The sequence below is a fragment of the Rattus rattus genome, chromosome 5 (assembly GCF_011064425.1).
Source record: "Rattus rattus isolate New Zealand chromosome 5, Rrattus_CSIRO_v1, whole genome shotgun sequence".
NCBI classification, from domain to species: Eukaryota; Metazoa; Chordata; class Mammalia; order Rodentia; family Muridae; genus Rattus; species Rattus rattus.
Genome location: NC_046158.1, coordinates 54,010,744 through 54,026,151, shown reverse-complemented (window position 1 = coordinate 54,026,151; position 15,408 = coordinate 54,010,744). Strand labels below are relative to the sequence as shown.

At 43.4% G+C, this 15,408-nt stretch overlaps 1 protein-coding gene across 4 annotated transcripts; it reads left to right on the top strand.

The window, feature by feature from the left end:
* The first annotated feature begins 1,705 nt into the window (after positions 1 to 1,705).
* Positions 1,706 to 13,864, top strand: Fkbp7 (FKBP prolyl isomerase 7). Of its 4 annotated transcripts, none has more exons than XR_004388005.1 (5): positions 2,018 to 2,211; positions 3,181 to 3,332; positions 7,231 to 7,346; positions 9,190 to 9,323; positions 9,544 to 9,983. XR_004388005.1 is itself a non-coding variant. In XM_032903534.1 (5 exons), exons 3-5 carry the CDS (start codon positions 7,310 to 7,312, stop codon positions 13,681 to 13,683), a joined length of 333 nt encoding a protein of 110 aa, XP_032759425.1. In that variant the 5' UTR covers positions 2,018 to 2,211; positions 3,181 to 3,332; positions 7,231 to 7,309; the 3' UTR covers positions 13,684 to 13,864. The 4 variants fall into 4 exon arrangements, 3 of the variants coding, with proteins under 3 accessions (XP_032759424.1, XP_032759423.1, XP_032759425.1); XM_032903534.1 differs by lacking the exon at positions 9,544 to 9,983 and adding an exon at positions 13,522 to 13,864; XM_032903533.1 differs by lacking the exons at positions 7,231 to 7,346; positions 9,544 to 9,983 and adding an exon at positions 13,522 to 13,864 and having other exon boundaries at positions 1,706 to 2,211; positions 9,193 to 9,323.
* Positions 13,865 to 15,408: the final 1,544 nt, after the last annotated feature.

Here is a 15,408-nt window from a genome sequence, read left to right as displayed (position 1 = left end):
TTTATTGGAGCTTCCAGTGCTCACACTCCGGGAAAATAGGAAGTTCCCTCCTAGGAAAAGCTGGAGTCGTGGCAAGGCCTGGTAATCCCCAATACTCTAGAGGCTGAGGCAGGAAGGACAAAAGGCCAGCCTGGGCTACATCCTTCTGTTAAGATAGGTATGCAAGAGAACATCCTTTACACTTGGGCCATGTCACTAGCATCCCCCTCACACACACAAAAACACACTCACACAAACATACACAATTTTTTTTTTTTTTTTTTTTTTTTTGGTTCTTTTTTGAGCTGGGGACTGAACCCAGGGCCTTGCGCTTCCTAGGTAAGCCCTCTACCACTGAGCTAAGTCCCCGGCCCCTCTTCATTTTTCTTTAAATGTCATACATCATGATGTACGCCTTTAATTCCAGCATTCAGGAAGCAGAGGCAGGCAGATCTCTCTGAGTTCTGTTAGTTCCCAGCCTGTCTAGTTTACAGAGTGAATTCCAGGCCAGATAGGGCTACATTGTGAAACCCTACACACACACACACACACACACACACACACACACACACACACACACACACACACACACACACTAAGAAAGAAAGAAAAAGGTTAAGAAGGAACCATACGTTCTATTTTTGTTTTTGTTTATAAATAAAAAGAATTTCTCTTAGTTGTTTTTTTTTTTTTTTAAATCTCACTTGGGGGAAGAGCCTTTACACACTTGAGAATTTTTAGATTTAGAAAGTTTTGCAAATTTCAAACAATCTGCAGAAGCGGAGTCAGTATTGAGGTAGTGAAATTCCTGACCTGTCCTTCCGGGAAGGCTGACCGAACAGGGTAATCCACTTGGTGGATTGGTGAGTAGATGAATGTTCATTCAGCAAGTCACATACCGTTCATTAATGATAGTTCAACTGTGGCATTTCCTGTAAAATTCAAGTTTTGTACCGTTTGAAAGGTTTTCGTATTAAAAGAAGGGGATGTTTCAAGACTAGTCTCTGATGTTTATTAGCCAACCGTGCGTGAGATTGGAACAAAACGTTCAATAGTCAGATTTCCTGTCTGATGTGAATAAATTCTCATGGGGAAAATTTTTTTTCTCTGCTAAAGGCCTTCACCTAAGGGCGGCCCCAGGAGGTGGGGGACAGAAACGCAAGCTAGCTTCTGCAATGCCAGGCATCTGCTGCTGGAGGAGCCCTAGAGACACTCCACTGTGTGCCCTGGGGCTCGCCTGGCTGCATGTGTCAGAGACAGCCTGGAGTCCTTTTTATGCAGTACCCCGACCCACATCTCCCCCAAAAAAGACCCTTCAAGGACTCCCCACAAATAAGAGCAGCCAACCTATCTTGTCAAGAACCCATTCTTCCAAGAACGTCTGCATTCACTGTGCCTGTCAAATCCCTGGGAGCCTTAGAAGCCTTCTGTGCCTAGAAAAACTGGCTATATTATGACTAGAACATCCCACCGTGACCTGTTTGCATTTCGTATCAATTTCTTGGCCCAACTTTTTAATATTTTTAAAATACTGCATTAAGGTCCTTCAGTTATGTATCTTTTTTTTCTAGTCAAATGGTTCAATGTATCATTTAAAAATTTAAAACCAAGCCATCCAAGCAATCCCTTAGCAGAGGCAGTGTTGGGGAGGGCATTATCAGGGCATCAAGTGGAGGCCATAGAATTTTGCAGCATCTCCTAAATGCCTAGAAAGGACCACCATAATGCCACTTTATTTCAGGAAACGCACGTCTGACTACTGCAGGCAGAAGAAACCTGCGAGCTTAGCAAGAAGAGACTATTCTATTCTAGCCCGGGTACAGTCAACGAAGGCACCCAGCATCCTGGACGCACTCCAACCCGTGGCGATTTGCTGGTGCGACAGTGGGCGGAGCCTCACATAGCCCCGCCTTGGACCTTTGTGACGTAGGACAATGCCTGCCACGCGTCTGAATTCTGACCCATCAGCCTGCTAACACGCTGTGGGGCTTGCACTGGGCCTGGGAGTGCTGCTTTGGCAAACATGAATCTCCTATTCAGATTATCAGTTTTCCTTGGCCTGTGGGTCTGTTCCGGTGCTCAGGGACAAACCAAAGAAGAAAACACAGAGGAAGTGAAAATAGAAGTTTTGCATCGTCCAGAAAACTGCTCCAAAACAAGCAGGAAAGGAGACCTGCTAAATGCCCATTACGATGGCTACTTGGCTAAAGACGGCTCCAAATTCTACTGCAGGTAGGAGATGCTCCGTGCAGTTCAAGATCAGATCTTGCCCACCACCAGCTGCAGCCAGAGCCTGTTTTGTTTTAAGGGTTTTGGTTTTTTTTTTTTTTTTGCTTTGTTTGTTTTGTTTTTAATGGTAAACTGCTATCATGGATTTAGATTAAAGACAGCCCCGCCAAAAAAAAAAAAAACCTGAAAGTTTTTAGTTATTTAAAATGTTAGCGCAATAAACTGACTGCAGATCCACCACGTCAGGCAGAGTGCTAACCACCACCCCTGTCCTTGGGACACAGACGACTAAATCTAGAGGCTGCTTGAAAAGATATTCACATTTTTCTCCTTACCCAGAGCTGAAGTCTGATTCCAAACAGAGTGTATAAGGAAGCTACCATGCTTTATTCTGGACTTCGTGGGGCATTTTCTAATAGAGACCCCGGTTTTCACATCTATTCTGCTCTCTGACTCCAGTCTGACTGAATGCTTTCTTTAGCTGCACTGGTACCCTCCAAAGACAGGCCTTTCCAACTTAGCAATCCTTTCCAACTTAGAAGAAACCTTATTCTTCCTATATAGAAGAAAAAACTTGACAGGATACTATTTTCCAGTTGTTCTTGAAATTTGGAGCTCACCCTGCCCCTTTGGTTTGGGGAACAAACCCAGAGAAGTTAAAAGAGTTATTTTGTTCAAGCCATTGAGCTAGTTAGAAGCAGGAGACCCATTTTAAAAAGTGAACCGTTGGGTAGTTTTTGTAAGGACCACAGAAATCAGAAATCGGAAATCAGAATGGCTTCCAGTTATACACTATGCTAATTTATGGGAAAGTTTAAGCCAAACAAACACTTCATAAAGGACAGAGTTCTGAAGAATGTACTGTGGGAAAAGAGATTCCAGTTTTAAGTAACAAAATACCTAAGCTGTGTTTAAAAGTTTCCTTTATGAGATCAGCTTACTTACATACTAAGTAAGTATGGTTTCTTACAGCCGGACACAAGATGAAGGCCACCCCAAATGGTTTGTTCTTGGTGTTGGGCATGTCATAAAGGGGCTAGACATTGCTATGATGGACATGTGCCCTGGAGAAAAGAGAAAGGTGATTATTCCTCCTTCACTTGCTTATGGAAAAGAAGGCTATGGTAAGATTTTTAATATATCTTTTAGTTATTTTTTTTAAAAGAAGTCAGTTATGAAATTCAAAACAAATCTGTATATTCTTAAAAAAATGGAAGTAAGTCTCAAAGAGATATTTGTATATCCATGTTCACAGTAGCAGCACAGTTCACAAGAGGCAAGAGCTGGGAGAAACCCAAGAGTCCAGAGATGGGAGAGAGATTAAAACAATGGGTATATGCACACAGTGGAATATTACGTAGGCTTTAAAAAGAATGAAATTCCGACTCATGCTACAGTGTAGATGAACCTTAAAGAGTATCACAAGTGAAATACTCCAGATGCAAAAATTACCAATACTGTAGGATTGCAATTATATGAAGTGTCTCTAGTAGTCAAGCCAACAGACAAATGCAGAGGGCAATTTCCAGGGGCTGAAGGCATAGGACTGAAGGAGAGGTGTTGAATAGCATAGTGTTTCAGTGATCAAGACAACAGTGTTTCTGGATATAGGTCGCACAGTAACACAAGTGCACTTTCTACTTATTTAAAAGTAGTCCAGAAAGTAAATTTTGTATTAGGTGTATTTTGTCACGATTTTAAAATGCTATAGAAGAAATTATCACAGAAACAAGTCCACCAAATTCTTGTTATATTTAATTCATCCTATACCCTTCTTTTCACATCTAAAGAAAACAAGACAACCAACCAGAATACCAACCTCCAGCCAGAATCGCTTCCTCTGCATAGACACAGTGCTCAGAATGACTGTATGGTCCATAAGCTCCCTTGGGCATTTCTGGTTTTAGTATACATAAGTGTTTCTGGTAAAGATCTCTAGTACCGGGTTGAATTAATAAAACTTGGGAGTCAGGAACAATTTTAGAATAGAAGGATGGTACCCCTGAGTGATGATGGGTCACTGTTACCCCAACTCAGGAGAATCCTTCAGATGCGGAAAAGATAAGTTTCAGGGTTGTGCTTACTTTTAAATCCTAGGGCAAGAAGATATATGAACAGATTAACCAGTGGTTAAATGATATAGCCCCAGAGTAGACTATGTTCATAAACTAAGAAGACACAAATGGTCTTTAACTCTAAGGGAATGCTTAACTATATTCATAATTGCAGCAAAATTGGGACACAAACAAGGTATCATTTTCTGCTTATCCCATTAGCAAGGACATGAACATTGACAAAGACATGGGAAAATGAGCCATTTCTTACATGGTCAATGGGAAAGGAAATCATTTGACCAAGAAGTTTATCAGACATAATTGTACCCTTGTACAATTGTATCTTCTGACTTAATAATTTTGAATTTTAGGACCATACACCAAAGTGTAAGAGAAGATTTATTGCTGTTAGGATTCTCAAGAGAAAGAGAACGAATAGGATAGATAGATAGATAGATAGATAGATAGATAGATAGATAGATAGATAGATAGATAGGAGGGAGGTTACTTGATTGGCTTATATGATGTGGTCTGGGTAGCCTGACAATGGAGAGAACCTCGAAGCTACTTGGTCTGCAAAGCTAGATGCCTCAGCTGTCCCATGCTTACCCTGAAGATCTGGAGGACTTTTGTAGAGCCACTGGACTTCAGTTCATGTTGGAAGTTAGACTCTGTCAGTCTCTGTCAGCAAAGAATGGTGACAGCAGCGACAGCAGAGACAACAGTGAGGGTAAATGAAGCCAGCACAATATTAAGGCAAGCAGGCCAAAAGCAACCACTTTTCTTTGTCAGAATTCCTTTTCTCTAGGCTGCTGCCAAAAGGTACTGTAGAAATGTAGGCCAGGTCTTCTCACTTCAATTAAGTTTATTTAAAAACAGAATCCCTTCTAGATGTAAACAGTGGCTTCTCTGTCATTCCAAATCCAGTCAAGTTGACAACCAAGATTAACTACCATAGTTGCTAGCTTCTTTTTGGTAGCAACATACTTGAGACTACCTAGTTGAGTGTCAGTAGGAAAATTAAATCACGGGATATCCATAGAGTGAATTAGTATGTAGCCAGTGAAAAGAATGAGGTGAAATCACGTATATTAATAGAGTGTCGTGCTATATTCCTATGCTGAGTATTTACTGAGCACCCATGCAGGCTCTCAGACAGATAACACGAGGGAAAAAGCAGACACTACTCACAGTCTGCAGTGTTTGCATCATGAAGGGGAAGTTTCCTATACACCTATTTCTACACAGACTAGTGTAGCAAGGTTGTAGTCATCAGTGACAGTGTCAGGGAGGAAGCCTGAGGGTCAATAATAAGATGCTTTTTCTCTCACTCTGAAATGTTGAATTGTTTCACTTTTTGTTGTTGTTGTTGTTTGCCACTCGCATGCATACCAATCTTCACAAAAGCAAATCTGAAAAAAGACAAGGAAATTTTATGGGAGAGAGTTGGCACCCTTGCAGGGATAAGCACCTTCCTATTGCAGCATGAAGAACCTTTGCCTGTTCACCTTGTGTAAAGCTCTTGCCAACTCCACCTATTTGAAATCGCTAATACAGAAGTAGCAGTCAGGTTCCTAAGGCGTGAGTTTGGCTTTATCCCCATATCTTGTAGAGGTAACCATCCTTAAAGCTGTTGACTGTCTTTAAGAGGTCATCCCCCTTGCTGTGTGTGTGTGTGTGTGTGTGTGTGTGTGTGTGTGTGTGTGTGTGTAGGACCCTGAAAAAAAGAGAATTGAAGGTAATGTAAATACAATACTATCTTTAAAATGTCGTAAGTTGATGCTAAGGCTCAGTGATGCAGGTAAAGTTTGCCTGTCAGTCTCTTCCCTCAATTTCCAAGTTGTCACATCAACATTCAGCTTCCCCTCAGAGCACCCGCATCCATCTTCAGGGGGTACCAGTTCTGGGTCCATTATCTCCCAGCAAATGACTACTCTACCCTTTACCTAAACTGATTTATGCTTAGTTAGGAATGGCTACCTAGCTGTCTCGCTTGCACCTTTATTTGACTTGGAAGAAAGCTGAGGCCTGAAGTGTGTACGGACCATAGTTACTTACTCACCTGTTGGTTTCACCATTGTGACAGCAGCTTAGATTCCATGGTTTTAGAAGTCATTGTGTTGTAGACCACAGCTATTTAGCAAAGCTTCTTGATTGTGTAAGCTTTTGAAAAATATTCTTATGTTTATTGAGAGTTTCATATATTCACACAATGTATATTGAGCAGATTCACACTCACCCCTCCCCCTAATTCTTCTCAGATTCACTCTCCACCTCGCCTCCTTTGTGTCACATACATGTACACACACACATACATCACACACATACATATGAACATCACACACACATATACACATCACACACACACACATCACACACACATATACACATCACACACACATACACATCACACACACATACACATCACACATATTCACATCACACACACATATATACATCACACATCACACACACAAACACATCACACACACATATACACATCGCACACACATACACTCACACACACATACACATCACATACACATACACATCACACACACATCACACACACATATACACATCACCATACACATATATACATCACATACACATATATACATCACATACACATATATACATCACACACACACACATATACACATCACCATACACATATATACATCACATACACATATATACATCACACACACACACACACACACACACACGTCAATCTGTGTTGTCCATATACTCGTGGGTGTGGAACCATCCACTGGAGTAAAGTCAACCTACCAGGGATACCAGGAACCAAAGCCTTAGAACTGTCTCTCCTTCCTGGCAGCTGTCACAGCTCCTCAGTTAGGGCAAGGGCAGGAATGCTAGCATGTTGACTGGTTTGGTCTTTACAGGTCTCAGCGAGCTTAATGTAAGTTGTTATTAAAACATAACAGTTATAACTTCATTTTAGGTGATGCTTGAAGAAGCTTTTCCTCTGGCGAAATGTCCTTGGCTCATGTCCCAGAACACCCCTGCATGTCTTAAAGTGCATGTGGCTTTCTAGTGCTTTGATTAACCATCTCTGTGGTATGTATATACTCTTTACATTAACCCCGCCTCTCCAATCTACCTCTATAAGTGTAAATAATTCCAATGCAATGCGCATCTATCTCTTAGTTGGGCTTCAATCTTTTTTCAGGAAAAAACTAATTAGCAACGTTTTCTGTTTTGTAATAGAATTGTTGGGGAACTTCCTGTGCATCTGTGGTCTTTTCCTGGGAGGTTTGAGTTTGGGCTTCAGGGTGGCTCAGTGACCTGCCAGACCCCCTTCCATCACCAGCACCAAAACAGCAAAAGGAATTTGGGTTTTGAGTCTGTCTTAGTTTTGGTCAAAGTCATTTTTTCTGTCCTTCAAAGCTGGGTAATTTGTAGTACATTAGTTCAGGACTTTGACAACAGGCACATGATGGTGGATAGACTTTTTCTGTGTTTTGATTTTGGAAATTACAATGCACTGCTTGGGGCTATGACTTCGACCCTTTCCTTTATGGACTGTGTGAGTATTTTAGCAAGAATCGTCTACTTGACTATCAAGGAAATCGCTTTTTCTTTTGATGGACAAACTTAGCTAATTTCAAAGAGTGTTAGTCATTTTGCAGATACCCGTGGGCATGTCCTAGATCACATGGCCATAAGGCCCTGGAAATACACTCAGCTGATCACTGCCTCTTGGCAATCCCATGGAATACTCAGCTGACAAAGCCCCATCTTAAGTCTTACTAAAGCTGCCAGCAGCATCGGCCTGATGAACAGCATTAAATCTTTCCTCCTCCTCCTCCTCCTCCTCCTCCTCCTCCTCCTCCTCCTCCCCCTCCTTCTTCCTCCTCCTCCTCCCCCTCCTCTTCCTCCCCCTCCTCTTCCTCCTCCTCCTCCCCCCTCCTCCTCCTCCTCCTCCCCCTCTTCCTCCTCCTCCTCCTCCTCCTCCCCCTCCTCCTCCTCCTCCTCCTCCCCCTCCTCCTCCTCCTCCTCCTCCTCCTCCTCCTCCTCCTCCTCCTCCTCCTCCTCCTCCTCCTCCTCCTCCTCCTCCTCCTCCTCCTCCTCCTCTTCCTCCTCCTCCTCCTCCTCCTCCTCCTCCTCCTCCTCCTCCTCCTCCTCCTCCTCCTCTTCCTCCTCTCCTCTTCCTCCTCCTCTTCCTCTTCTTCTTTTTCTTCTTCCATTTATTTATTTTATTTTTAGGTGTACAATGTAGTAGCCATCCTCAGACACACCAGAAGACGGCATCGGATCCCATTACAGATGATTGTGAGCCACCATGTGGTTGCTGGGAATTGAACTCAGGACCTCTGGAAGAGCAGTCAGTGCTCTTAACCACTGAGCCATCTCTCCAGCCCTCTCTTTTTCATCTTAATTATACTTATTTATTTATGTGGGGTGAAGCATGTGCCTTAGCAGGTCTGTGGAAGTCAGGGAATAATTTGTGGGCGTCAGTCTCTTCTCCCACTGTGTGGGTCCCAGGTAGTGAACTCAGGTCATCAGGCTTGGCAGTGAGGGCCACTGAGTTCTCACTAGCCCAACTGTGGAATGTTTCTGCTCATACATTTCTCCTCTGTACCATATCTCTGCTACATGATGATCAAGTTATACTAATAAAGTCTTGGTTTATTTTAACTTAATCAGGAAACTTACTCTGGTCCAGAAGAGCCCTTTGAACTGACTTGGTTTAAAATACACTGGGGAAACAAAGATCTAAAATGTTTTTATAAAATGTGGAGGGGAAGGGGATAAATTGACCAGCCCTAGTTCTCTTTGATGTCTAAGAGCTGTAGATTTGAAAGCAGTTCCTGTAAAGTCTATAACCCTGATACTAATGTGGCCACAGAGCGAGTACCTGAAAGCTACTTTTATGTAAGTCAAACTGTTAAACTCTTAGCAGAAGGCAAGATTCCACCCAATGCAACTCTGATGTTCGAGATTGAACTTTACGCTGTGACCAAGGGACCACGGAGCATTGAAACGTTTAAGCAAATAGACACGGACAATGACAGGCAGCTCTCCAAGGCCGAGGTAATTCATCTTCTTGCGCTTGACTTTCGCTGTTTGATTTTTGTTTATTGTAACTCAAATCGTGTTGACGACATCTCTTACTTTTCGCTAGTATTAGGATTTGTGTTGAGGACCTTTTGAGTTTTTCTCTAGTGTTGGCTCTGATTGTTTTAATAGAGCTGTTTGCTGGAAACTCTGAAATCTGACGAAGAACAGTCCTCTTCCGTTTCTCCGTACATAGGAAAGCCAGTAAGGTCATAATGCTACTTCATGAGGCAGACCTGTAGCTTCAGTTACTTCAAACCTGATGTAAGAAGATAGCACCTTGAAAGGACAGCCTGGGGCTACAGAGAGTTGAAGGCTACCCTGGCCGACTTACTAACACCCTGTCTTAGAAGGTACAAAAGGGTCTGGGGATGTGGCTTGGTGACTACCGTGAGGCCCTGGGTTCAGCACCCAGTACTGTCAGGTCACTGAGTCACTCACTCAACCAAATAAGACAAGTCCCAAGCTGCCATGGCTCTTCCAGCCTGGACACTAGAGGGGACAGGCCTCTTTCCAATGGTACTGCATAAACACGTCACAAGACAAATCTTTCTATGTCCCCTCTGGACCGTGACATAAATGAGATTAGGAACTAGCACGGCTCTGAACTGGAGGGCTAAGAAGTTGGTACGCTTGGGCTACGACATCTCCATCTCCTGTGGGTGAAGTAATAAACGATTGCAAAGTCGATACACACTCTTCACACTTTCTTCGTCCCAAGCTACCATTTTAAGCATGAATTAAGTAATGAATCTGTCTAATCGCCAGGACCACTCATATGACAGACGCCCCTCTCATCATCGTCACCTTGTAGAGGGGGAGAAAGCTACTCAGGAGTGTTGAGCCACGGAGCTGCAGGATCACACCCCAGGCTGTCTGGCTCTGGCTCGGAGCCTTGGCCACTCCATGCCTTTCTAAGAATTACCGTCTCAAATGTTTCTGGGAAGCCTAAAGCCTTGTCCAGTGCCACAATCTACACTTAGCTCAGCTGCTCCTCCTTTGTTTAGAGGTGGCTAAAAATGTGTGACTACCCCCTAAGTGGGTAATAAGAGGCAGGTCGTCCCCTGATTTCAAATATAATGTCAGTCCTTTTCTATTGCAGGGACTGTGGGGTCCAGATAAGGTCTTACTCTAGCCCCAAGCTGCCTTGGAACTTATGTTGTATAGGCTGGTCTTGAACTCGCAGAATTCCTTCTCCTTCTCCCCAATACTAGAATTACAGGAATAAGCCACCGACCCTAACTAATAAGTCTTTTCCGTTTTTCTTTATTTTGCCTGAGGATTAGACCTAGAACTTCACCCATGCTACATAGGCACCAGGCCCCTGAGCTGTATCTCCAGTCACCTGCCTCTTCTTCATCCCCCGCCCCCCTCCAACCTTCTTCCCACACAACTCCAGCTCCTCCTCCAGGAACTTCGTATGTTGTAGAACTTCCTTGAGGCTCCCCCGTTAGCCAGCATGTCTGCCAGGTGTCTTACTTTGCTCTCTACTGCTGCAAGAAAGAACAAAACCAAAAGCAACTGTGGGGATAAGGGCCTTATCTGGCTTACATACCCTGCGTCACAGTCCACTGAAGTAGAGACTATGGTGGCTTCTTCCCCAGGCCTTGCTCAGCCTGCGGTCTCACAAGCCCAGGAGCACCTGCCCAAGGGTAACACCGCCCACAGGGAGCGGCCTCCCACATCAATCACTAACTAAGAAACTACCTCCACAGCTTGCCACAAGCCAATCTGATAGTCAGTTCCTCAAAGAGATTCCCCTTTCCTACAGGATCCAGAACTGCAGGCCTTTAAGAAGGACCCTTAAAGGGAAAGCCTTTTTCAGTGTTTCTTCTCTGTTGACGCCCTCTTTGGAATGAATGACAGCAGCGAAGGGATTCGCATAGCACTCTGGGAGCAGCCCATGCACAACTATTCCTTCAGCCACACCCAGAGGTCCCTTCTGCATCATAAATACCTCTAGACATTCAGGCATCTCCAATTCTTTACTGAAAAATAAAAGTAGAGGAAATCCAGAATCCGATCTGTTTAGCTGCAGTTTCCCAGACATCTTATTGGGCATGGGTTATGTTTTCACCAGATGAGTAAGAATGACTTTTCCCCAATTGTAACGATAGTTGTCTTCTGTTGACGCTAACCCTGTATCCCTCCTCTGGTTACAAATATCTCCCTCCTTTTACAGATGATATTCCTAGTGTTCAGAAAGGTTACATTTTTGTCAAAGACCATGTATGGGTCAATACATGTGGGAGCCCAGATTGGAAACATGAACTAACAGAAACATTCTTGCTTAGGGATCAGATGCTAAAGGGATCAGTCTACATAAGGTGGGAGTGGAGTACAGTATTAAATTAAAAATTAAGGTAGTGTGAGAACCCATTAGTAGCAATGCTGAAAGCCATGGGGCCGGATAGATAGCTCAGCAACCCTGCTCTTTCAAAGGACCAGAGCATTTACCAGAGCCATCTCCAGTGTCTACCCCCCCACCCCAAAATCAGGCAGTTTACAGCCCCCTGTAACTCCAGCTCCGAGGGATCCGATGCCCTCTTCTGGTCTCTTTGGGTACTGCAGGTGCACATAAATAATAAAATAAATCTTTTTTTAAAAAAATTGTTATGTTCTTGCCCACCACTTGTTTGGACCTCTACTACACTATATGGACAAAGACTAGATAGTGACCATCAGCGTTTATTGTTTAAGAAATGCAGAATGTTTGAGGCTGTTTAAAATGCTTTAGGCAGGCAGGGGGAAACAACGTGTCTCCCTTCATACAGGACCAGTCGTCTCTGAGAAGCTGACTCAAGGTCTTCCGACCACTGACCATTCTAAGTCCCTTGTGATGGACTGAGCATGTGATATGTATTACTAGAACAACTGTTCAACTCCACTTTTCAAAATGTCTCTTGCCATAAAAATGCCACATTAAAATTATTTCCAGGTCAGTGTGCCGTGCTTTCGTTAGTAGAAATCGGCATTTTCGTATGGAGAAACAGTTGAGTTACATAGATAACTTTAACTTTAAATTATGTGGTGTACATGTATTAAAAAATAAATGGCACATTTGCCATGGGGATATTACCCACAGTCCCAGCTCTGAGGAAGTTGGAGCAGAAGAATTGGCCAAGCCTATGAGTTGATGCCAGCCCTGGCAACACGGTGAGAGGTGATATCATTCACAAGACAAGGAAATGGGGGGAAAAACATGATATTTTGTGACTTAGCTTAACTCATTATGTAGATGAAATAGTACCACTTCAACATGAAATTATATAAAAATGATTAGTGAAGTGGACTTTGAGTTACTATCTCCGAAATCTGCTGTGTGGCTTACATTTACAAGAAAATGTCTGCCATAGCCCCATTTCAAATGCAGAGAAATTACATGTGGCTAATATCACAGTACTTTATTGAGTGTATGCTACAAAGGCAAGCAGTCAGTGTGCTTCAGAGCATCTCAAGCCCTTGGTTGACTTGATTATGCAGTAAACTCATTAATTCCAGAGACGGCCATGCTAAAGAGATTTTGTATTAAATAATAGGAATTAATCTGAATGTGTTTTTCTTTTCTAATAGGGACAGTGTGGATCATTAGAAAGCATTCAGTTTCAGAAAATTAAGTGTGGCTAATACCACCAATCTATAACCCCAGGGACAGCTAATTTGAATAACCACTTCTCTTCAAAAATTAAAAACAAAACAAAAAGTCCGAGGCCAAACATGCTGGCACAGGCCTTTAATACCAGTGCTTGGGAGGCAGAAGCGAGCAGATCTCTATGAGTCTGAGGCCAGCCTGGTCTACAGAGTGAGTCCCAGGACAGCCGAGCCTATGTAGAGAGACCTTGTCTCTAAGGTATTTCCAAACCTTGAAATACCTTTTTAAAATGGTTATGGGTTGGCAAGACTTCTCAGTGAATATAGCTCTTGCTTCAAGCCTGATGGCATGAGTTTGGTCCTCGGTGCCCCTCACATGGCAGAGAGAACCAGCTCCCACAAGTTGTCCTCTGACGTCCAATGCGTACCACAGCCCTTGAGTGCCCCTCCCCCGTCGTAAACAGACCAATTATTTAAGATGTTTGTATCACTTGCTACGCTTATTCAGTACCGTCATCATTTCTTAGCATGACTAGACACCCGTGGTGCCTTTTTATTAACAATGTTGTGTTCCGGCCTCCAGATAGAGCTTTACTTACAGAAGGACTTTGAAAAAGACGCAAAACCCCTTGACAAGTCGTATCAGAAGGCGGTTTTGGAAGATATCTTTAAGAAAAATGACCACGATGGAGATGGCTTCATTTCTCCCAAGGAATACAACGTGCACCAACATGACGAGCTTTAAGTTTACTCCCTTCTCTCTCGTTAACCACTCACACACCGCGCTTTAAAAGGAAATCACTGTTCTCTGTGTGGTCGCTACACCTGTTTTCCCGGATGAGGAGATATTCGTGTCCTTCAATAAACATAATTTTGGTGTGAAAAGGGGAAGCTGTTTTGCAAAGCTGACTCTTGGGTAGGTGTGACTGTGTTTCCTGTTGTGTTCTTTGGTGACCATCAATTGCAGCACCAGGGAATGGGCTGGATCCCAGTGGCTGGCTTCCCTCCTTCAGGAGACAGATGAATGCCCACGTTAAAATGCAGAACGGGTGCTCTCCACCCTTAATGTTAAGAGCAAGTGTAAGAACATAACGATCCAATATGGTAGCCCTTATAATGCCTGTCTCTGAAAATACTCGGAGACCAGGAACTTATGTCTCTCTTATATGTGGTGTTATAGACAGTAGGATATGAAAAATATCATCATAGAATCTTCCTTTGGCATTCACGCAGGAAGACGTCAGGAGTGTATACCTGAATCATGAAGAATTTCGACACAGTGTGTACTCTCTTGGTGCAAGCTTCTGGCCTTGGGAGTTTGGCTAAACCAAAGCTACACAAACCTACAGACTGCTTCTTCAAACATCATTACAAATACGTCATTCCTCTGCCATCTTCCTTCTTGTCTACTATCTATAACTTTTTAAAAAATATTTATTTTGGGCTGGAGAGATGGCTCAGCAGTGAAGAGCATTGACTGCTCTTCCAGAGGTCCTGAGTTCAAATCCCAGCAACCACATGGTGGCTCACAGCCATCTGTAATGGGATCCGATGCCTTCTTCTGGTGTGTCTGAAGACAGCTACCATGTACTGATACATAATAAATAATAAATCTTTAAAAATTCATTTTATTATATGTGTGACACACACACGCATGCATGCATGTACACACACACATACATGCATGAATAAAGGTGTCTATGAAGGCCAGAGGCTATGACTTCCTGGAGCTGGAATTACAGACCATTGTGAGCTACCCAAAGTGGGAATACCAACATTCATTCATTCATTCATTCATTCATTCATTCATTCATTCAGCCCTGGCTGTCCTGGAACTTGCTCTGACCTCAAACCCACAGATCTGCCTGCCTCTGCCTCTCAAGTGTTGGAATTAAAGGCCTGCACCACCATATGCAGACAAAATTCAACCCCTCTCCTGCCTTTTCTTAACTTTCTAACACGTTCTCAGTCACTGAGTCTTCTGCCAGGCACCCCCTCCCCCAAACACTGGGCATGGAGTGTAAACATGAATATGTGAGCATCCTTTCCAGCCCATCATTTCTCCTACAAGGTATTTGTTTTTATGACGTGGCTTCGCTATACAGACCAAGCTCACCTGGGACTCACTATGCAGCCAAGCCTGGTGTCAAACTCTCAATGCCCCTGCCTCAGCTTCTGGGATACTAGGATTACAGGCATGTACTACTTTACCAGCCCATACAAAGTACTTCTGAACTTGTTTAAGAGTTAAGTAGGCATCAGCTGGAGGTGTGGGAGCTCGGTTTTAGCACCCACCTAACATGCTTGAAGCCCCTAATTCAGTCCCGGCACCATACATACTGGGAGTGGTAACACACAACACCTGTAATCCCAAACTTAGAGGTAGATGCAGGACAGTGAGGCATTCAACAGCACCCTGAGCTCTAGGGAGTTCAAGACCAGCCTGGACTCCATGAGACTGTATTTAAAA

Coding starts and splice junctions, on each gene's coding strand:
- Fkbp7 (XM_032903532.1), top strand. CDS start 2,003: ATGAATCTCCTATTCAGATTATCAGTTTTCCTTGGCCTGTGGGTCTGT. Junction 2,212..3,180: donor GGCTCCAAATTCTACTGCAG/GTAGGAGATGCT, acceptor GGTTTCTTACAG/CCGGACACAAGATGAAGGCC. Junction 3,333..9,189: donor TTATGGAAAAGAAGGCTATG/GTAAGATTTTTA, acceptor TTAAACTCTTAG/CAGAAGGCAAGATTCCACCC.